This window comes from Columba livia, unplaced genomic scaffold, assembly GCF_036013475.1.
Source record: "Columba livia isolate bColLiv1 breed racing homer unplaced genomic scaffold, bColLiv1.pat.W.v2 Scaffold_194, whole genome shotgun sequence".
Lineage (NCBI taxonomy): Eukaryota > Metazoa > Chordata > Aves > Columbiformes > Columbidae > Columba > Columba livia.
Window position 1 is genome coordinate 326476 of NW_027043136.1, and position 7436 is coordinate 333911.

General features: G+C 53.7%; 1 protein-coding gene across 1 annotated transcript; it reads left to right on the plus strand.

The window, feature by feature from the left end:
- Positions 1-6102: 6102 nt before the first annotated feature.
- Positions 6103-7214, plus strand: LOC135577924 (olfactory receptor 14J1-like). The gene has a single exon (XM_065048049.1). It carries the CDS (start codon positions 6103-6105, stop codon positions 7015-7017), a length of 915 nt encoding a protein of 304 aa, XP_064904121.1. The 3' UTR covers positions 7018-7214.
- The last annotated feature ends 222 nt before the right edge of the window (positions 7215-7436 follow it).

Genomic DNA, 7436 nt, shown 5'->3' on the forward strand with positions numbered 1-7436 from the left:
TCCCCTTCTCGGGACAGACTCCTTCCAGGAGAGACACAGACACAGGGGGAACTCATCAGGGCTTTACGGCGTTTCACTCGGCATCAGTTTTGACATATTGGGTGCTGTCCTGTGACTGCCCTTTCTGCACAAATTATCATAAAAACACAACCAGTTAAAGCAACAGCACTCGACATAAAACCCACCCCAAAACACAAAACACCCACACTGACCACAGGAAAAGCCTTGAAAAACATTGGAGAAAGATCTACCAGGTCCCAGGGGTCAGGGCTCAGCCATTCTGGTGATGAACAAGCATCAAGGGCTGACATGGCATCAGAGCCACCTCCACATGGCCCTCACCACCTGGAACCAGTGTCTCCAAGTCTTTCCTTCACCAGCCTCCAGGGACAGGGACCTGCACTGGTTGTTTCCTTCACAGCTGTGTCAGTGATGGCCCTTCATGGGGTCCAAACACCCTCAGAAACTCGGGGTTTGCTTCTGCTTTTCACTTCATTAGGAGTTTGTTCATTGTTTCAGTAGCTGCAGTTCAGGATCATGGCACCAGAGGGCTCATTAACATCTAAAATGCTCTTACACGCCAAGGGTCTGTGCATCATTATCCTAAAGGCTTCAAGTCTGGTGTGGATGATTAGGGAGATTTCAGGAATAGCAAAACAGAGAGCATTTCCATAATAAATAGCAATAAAGCCAAATTTCTTCTATTCCCTTCCCTGCTCGCCCTTCCCTCCCTTTCCAGAACAGGTGGTATCAGCAGACTCCAGTTCATATCGATATGGAGCGTCTCCTGATAAAGACTGAATATGCCAGAAAAGTGGGTGCCTAAATCACCACTTGAATGAGGAGATAGTCCAGAACACCTCAAGAGGAGCCACACTCCTCTGGATCAAAGGTGGGTGTTCCTGGCAATCTCAGGTGCCACAGCACAGCGATACTTGTGTTCAGGGAGCTGGTCAAGTGACCCATCTCCTGTTCTGTAACGGTGTCTGAGTTTGCTCAGGTCACCCCTGACTTGAGCCCCATCCACTGCTGGGTGTTCTCCAGACTCCTGCCTTCAGGAACAAAGTCCCAGGAGACCTTGCTGGTGAAGATGGAGGCAAAGAAGCCATGAAGAACCTCAGTCCTGTCTGATTCTACTCTTATGAAGTTCAGCAGCAGGACGACGTTCACCCTGTCTATTCTCTTACTGCAAGTGAAGCTCTGTCAGCTCATCTTGCTGCCCTTCCCGTGCAGGTACCAAGTCCAGGGCAGCTTTGTCATCATCCCCACATCCATGGACAAGGTTTCTAAATTCCACCTTTGCAGCTCCCCCTACTTCCACCTCCTGTGTGCTCCCTTTTGCCCTGCAGCTCCAACAGCTCAGAGGAGCAGCCTCACCAGATAAATGCTTCTGTTCATGGGTACTTGGAGAGGTCATTCTTGTGCTTGGAGCAGCCTGTCCCATAAGGTGATCAGATTTCCTGAGCTCCTTCACCCTTCAGACCTACTTCCATGTCACCACTTTGCCCACCATCCCCCAGTATGTCCAAGTCTTCTCCTCTGGAGCCCACCAGCCTGTGCTCTGCTGCTGGCCTTCCTCCCTCCCCTCTGGTGCCTGGGACCCCACTGTGTCCTGCTCACAACAGCCAAGGTGGACACTGATGTTCACATCCCTCACCAGGGTTTCCTTGTTTCCCAGTTCCAGATCCAGGTGAACATCACCCTTGTTGACCCATTAGGCAGCCATGTTAAGATGTTGGCCCAGAATCCTCTGGACTGTTGGCAACTGCAGCTTTGCCTGGCCAGTGACTGTCAGGGCAATTACAGTTCCCCATAGGAACCTGCTCATTGACTGGAAACTTCCTCAGGTTAGTGACAGAAGATCTTTTCAATTTCTTCTCCATGATCAAGTAGTTTGTAACAGCCAACACACTGTTACCCTGTAACGGGCTTACATGGCAAAGTCTTGGAACTGGGGGTGAGTGTGGCTGTGCTATGGTTTTCACCCCTCTGGGAAGACAACAGGAGTTTGACCAATGTCAGACAGAGCCGATTTCAGCTGCTCCAAGATGGACCCAGTCCTTGCCAAACCTGAGCCACTCAGTGATGCTGGCAGCACCTCTGGGATATTGTATTTGAGAAAGGGTAAAAAATGCTGCACAACAGCAGGTGGGAGAGAGGAGGGAGGTGGGAGAGAAAAGTTCTGCAGACACCAAGGTCATATCCCATAGGACCCAAGCAGGTCCCTCAGCAGGCCAAAGCTTGCTCTCCTGAAATCCTGCTCTTGGCCTTGTTCTCATCTCCCAGGAGCCTCAGCTCCACTTTCCATCCCTGACTGTTCCATCCTGACCAACTCTTTCTGGTTTGTAAGTGTGAAGTCCCACAGGGCACCTCACCCCACTCACTCCTCAGTCACCCGTGTCAGGAAGATGTTGTCAATGAGCTCCTAACCCTCCTGGATGGCTGGTTCCTTGCAGATATTGGGATATCTCAGGTCTGCCATGAGGACATGGCCTGGAAACATGAGGCTTCTTTCATTTGTCTGAAGGAGGCCTCATCTCATTCCTCTTCCTCATCAGTGAGTCTGTACCTGATGTCCAGTCACCACAGAGCTGCCCATGTTGTTCTGCCCTCTCATGCTGACTCCTCAACCTTCAGGTGACATTGTCTGCCCCCAGACAGAGCTCCACGCATTCCTGCTGCTCTGCCACTTGAAAAGAAACTTCTCCTCTTACTCCAGACCTCTGACATTATGAGTATCAGATGCACAAGACCCCATGGTTTCTCCAGGAGGTAGTATTTGCAGCGTCCTGTAACTCCTCATGCTGTTATCTTGGGAGAGAAATCCTCATCAGGATAAGCTGACTGCATGGAAACGTTAACAGGTGAGCAAATGGAGCTTCAGGCCAGGGAGAGTCCAGACCTTGAGAAAATCTGGCATTCATCCATCAGAAATCTCTGGATTGTGACAAGATGAAGTGACCAGTTCTGTATCGGGGCAGGAGAACAACCCCATCCATCAGGACAGAGCAGGACCTGACACGCTGAGCAGTGACCCTGAGGAGAAGGGCCTGGGCACTACAAGGTCCCCACACCAGCCCGTGGTGCACGCTCACCATGAACAAGGCAGCTGCACACGGGGCTGCATGAGGAGGAGCGTGGGGACCCAGACACCTGCAGTTCTCATCCCATTCGGTTCAGCACTGGTGTGACCCACACACACGGGTGTGCCAGTGTGCGGCTTCCCAGTTTGGAGCAGCAGGGAGGAACTGGAGAGTGCAGGGCTGTGCCAAGGCAGGTTCAGCACCTTGTGCACATGGTGTGGGGTGCTGAGGGACCTGGGCTGCTTTGGCCCAGCAGCGCTGGGGAGGCTGCAGCAGTGCAGGAATAGCCTGGGAGTGCTTGAAGGGCAGTTTCAGAGATGGTGGAGGTTTTCTGCATAGTGGGAAAGTGCATGAGAAAGAAATAATGGCCCAAAGTGCAGCTGGGGAGGTCCAGGCTGGACATGAGCAGAAAGGAATGTGATGGAAGGGCAGTGCTGTGGTGGAGCAGGTCAGCAGAGGGAGTCTGCATCAGCCCAAGGCTTTGTGCTTCAAGGACCAGCTGGGGAGGATGGAGAGATCTCAGCAAAGGAAGGAAGATGCTCAGACAAGAGCAAGGTGGGGCAGCAGGGGGGATGTCTCCAGCCTGCAGGGACAGAGATGCAGGGGATGCCACAGCACAGGACAGGCTGTCGTGGAGATGATCACGGGATGTAAAGAGGCTGAAAGCCCCACCAGACATGAGCTCCTTCTCTCCTTGGCTCTGGCTGTTGTCGGCACCTCTGATGCCTGTGAGGAGACACCTTGTCCTTCCAGCACGGGGGCCTCATGGCCTCCTTGTCCCCAGCCAGGAACCTGGGAGGTGTGGGACCATAGTCCTGCCCTTGGCCTTGCACAGCCCCACATCACACTGTCCCAGGAAGGGCCCTGGGCAACGTGGGAGGGACAGGATCTGATTTCCAAAGGGCAGTCAAGGTTTGGTCCTTTGGTTAATGAAACACATCCAGTTTTACTGAGCATCAGAGACACCCTTACTTTACTTTTCCTGATCTGTCATCATTGCCTCCAGTTTTCTGCTCTAAACAGACCCTGAGACAGCTTCTCAGTAGGTTCCCTCAGTGGGACCCATTAACATTACAAGAAACTTTGGAGTTTACATCTGACTTTGAATTCCTGAGAAGTTTCTTCAGCTTCCCCTCAGGGTCTGAGGTCCATGGACTCAGCACCAAACCCACCAGAGGGGTCATTAAAGCGCCTTGTGCTGCTCCTGTGCTGCTGAGCTGGGCTGGGCTCCTGGGACACAGGGAGCTCATGGCATGGCAGCGCTGCAGAGAGACAGCTCTGCCCAGGAGCAGCTCCTCTGCACACGCAGCAGGGCTGAGGGCTCTGCCTGGGGATCTCAGGAGACGAGCAAGGCAGAGAGAGATTAAAGGTGGTCAGGACTGGGAGGATGACTGAGAACTCACTGGAGGAGAAACCTTTGCAGCCCTCGCCATGGTAAGTCTCTGGGTGCAGGGCAGTGCAGCTGTAGCTCCTGGAGGCATCTCCTGAAACTGGCACAGGCACAGCTTGTGGGATCTGTAAGGAGGGGGTTCTAGTCAGGCAATTTTGCACAGCAGTGAAGCTCGGTGAGCACCCAGGGCTGTCCTGCAGAGCAGGGTCCCTGCCTGGGGAGATCCGCACGGTGCTGCGGGGAGTAGCTGTCGGGTGAAGGAGTGACCTCTATCAGGGCAGAAAAGCTGCTTCTGCTGTGGAGAGGCTGCTGTGTGGGTCAGGGCTGTTCATACCTCCAGATCACCCCCAGGACTTTTCTGAGTGAACGCTCCAAGGACAAGATCAATGCAAAGATTACTAGAAAGATAGGGAGCTTTCTGAGCCTGTCTTCTCAGTTTCCTGTCCCAAGGGATGGTAGGTGCAGGAAAGGATAAAATGAAAATGAGCTCTCATGCTTAAACACGTCACTGAGACTCCTGAACTGCAACTGTGAGTGATCAGTCCATCTGCCAGAAGGCTCATGACATCCCTTCCCCACCCCTCTGCCTGTGCACAGCACCTGCATCACCTTGGCTGGACCCGTCAGCCTTAGTCTGACCTGTCCTGTTTTCCAGCCTGCAGACAGGAAGATGCCCCCAGGCAGTGCCCTGTGAACAGGCAGGATCTGTAGGGCCAGGGGGAGGGCACAGAGGGTGGGATGGTCTGTGAGCACTGACAGGGAAGAGACATGGACAGGGAAACACCTCCCAGGGGAGAATCTCCAGGCAGCAGGGAAATGATCAGAAATGAGAGGAAACCAAACCCGCAATGGTTATGGGAGGGAGAACAGAGAAAAGTGCCTGTGATCCCCTGCAGTGCAGATCCCTCCTGTGAGCAGCCCCCTGGCCTCCTGTCCCACCCAGCAAAGCCTCTGCCCTCAGGGCCGGGGGCTCCAAGGCATGAAGCAGCTCCTGTGCAGCCAGAGCTCCAGTTCCTCTGCAGAGCACAGGGGCTGAGAGCAGCTGCCCGGCAGTGTTGGTGTCTGGGAGGTGGCTGCACAGCTGGGGAAGGGTGACGCTGTCTGCGTGCCCGGCTGCCTCTGCCCTGGCCTCTCTCACACCCACCCTCACCGCATTCTCCTTCTTGCTCCCCTGCTCTGGGTCACTGCTGTTGGGATCTTGTTCTTGCTGTCAGGCTCTCTGGGGATGGCAGTTTCAGCTGCAGAGTCACAGCCTGATCTTGTGGGTCCTTTCCTGCAGGTGTGTCCATGGGCACACGTGTCCCAGCTTTGCTCTGACCTGTGGGCTGTGGGCAATGCAGTCTGTGGGGCTGGGGAATGAGCTGAGTGTGTCCTGGGCTAAACGTTGGGTGCTGAGACCTTAGGAAAGGGTGAGACCTGTCATGGTCTGAGGTGGATCCCTCTGCTCTCAGCAGTGCCTGGTGGCTTTTCAGGGTGACATGGGAGTGTGATCAGCCCCCATCTCAGAAAGGTGCCAGCCCAGGGCAGCTGGAGCAAGACAGAGGGACAGAGCAGCTGCCCTCACTCTGCACTGACCCACAGGCACTTCTTTTTTTCCTCATTACAGCGCCCCATGCTCACGAAAAGCAAATGTCCAACAGCAGCTCCATCACCCAGTTCCTCCTCCTGCCGTTCACAGACACACGGGAGCTGCAGCTCTTGCACTTCTGGCTCTTCCTGGGCATCTACCTGGCTGCCCTCCTGGGCAACGGCCTCATCATCACCACCATAGCCTGGGACCAGCACCTCCACACCCCCATGTACTTCTTCCTGCTCAACCTCTCTGTCATTGACCTGGGCTCCATCTCCACCATTGTCCCCAAATCCATGGCCAATTCCCTCTGGAACACCAGGGCCATCTCCTACACAGGATGTGCTGCCCAAGTGTTTCTGTTTCTCTTTTTAGCTTCAGCAGAATACTGGCTCCTCACTATCATGTCCTACGACCGCTACGTTGCCATCTGCAAACCCCTGCACTACGGGACCCTCCTGGGCAGCAGAGCTTGTGTCCACATGGCAGCAGCTGCCTGGGCCACTGGGTTTCTCAATGCTCTGCTGCACACGGCCAATACATTTTCACTGCCCCTGTGCAAGGGCAATGCCCTGGGCCAGTTCTTCTGTGAAATCCCCCAGATCCTCAAGCTCTCCTGCTCACACTCCTACCTCAGGGAACTTGGGCTTCTTGTGGTCAGTGCCTGTTTAGGTTTTACGTGTTTTGTGTTCATTGTGGTGTCCTATGTGCAGATCTTCAGGGCCGTGCTGAGGATCCCCTCTGAGCAGGGACGGCACAAAGCCTTTTCCACCTGCCTCCCTCACCTGGCCGTGGTCTCCCTGTTCCTCAGCACTGTCATGTTTGCCTACCTGAAACCCCCCTCTATATCTTCTCCTTCCCTGGACCTGGTGGTGTCTGTTCTGTACTTGGTGGTGCCTCCAGCAGTGAACCCCCTCATCTACAGCATGAGGAACAAGGAGATCAAGGATGCCCTGAGGAAACTCATATCTTAGTGTTTTCTGAAGCAATGTACTGCCCATCTGCTTCTACACAGGAGTTTTAATGTAGCTAATTACAGGCTCAACCTGTCATCTGGATTTTCTGTTGTTATTTGTTATTTTCTTATTGCGATGATGTTTTCAGCCCCTTTTTAATCCACTGTCTGCTTTTCTTTTATAGCCACTGGCTGTTTAAATGAGGAACAGTACACTTCTTGTCTCTAACCAAAATAAAGATTCCTGTAGTGACTTCTTTTTCACTATATCCTTCCTGCAAGGCCTTTTTGCACATTCAGGGACAGTTCCTGTGCGTGGGTGGAGGGGAAAACAGCTCTGGCATGGCAGCATCCGCGAGGGAGCAGCAGCGCTTGTTCTTCCAGAGCTGTTCTGGTTCCACTCCCACACTCTCCTTCTCATCCCTGGTGTTGGTGCAA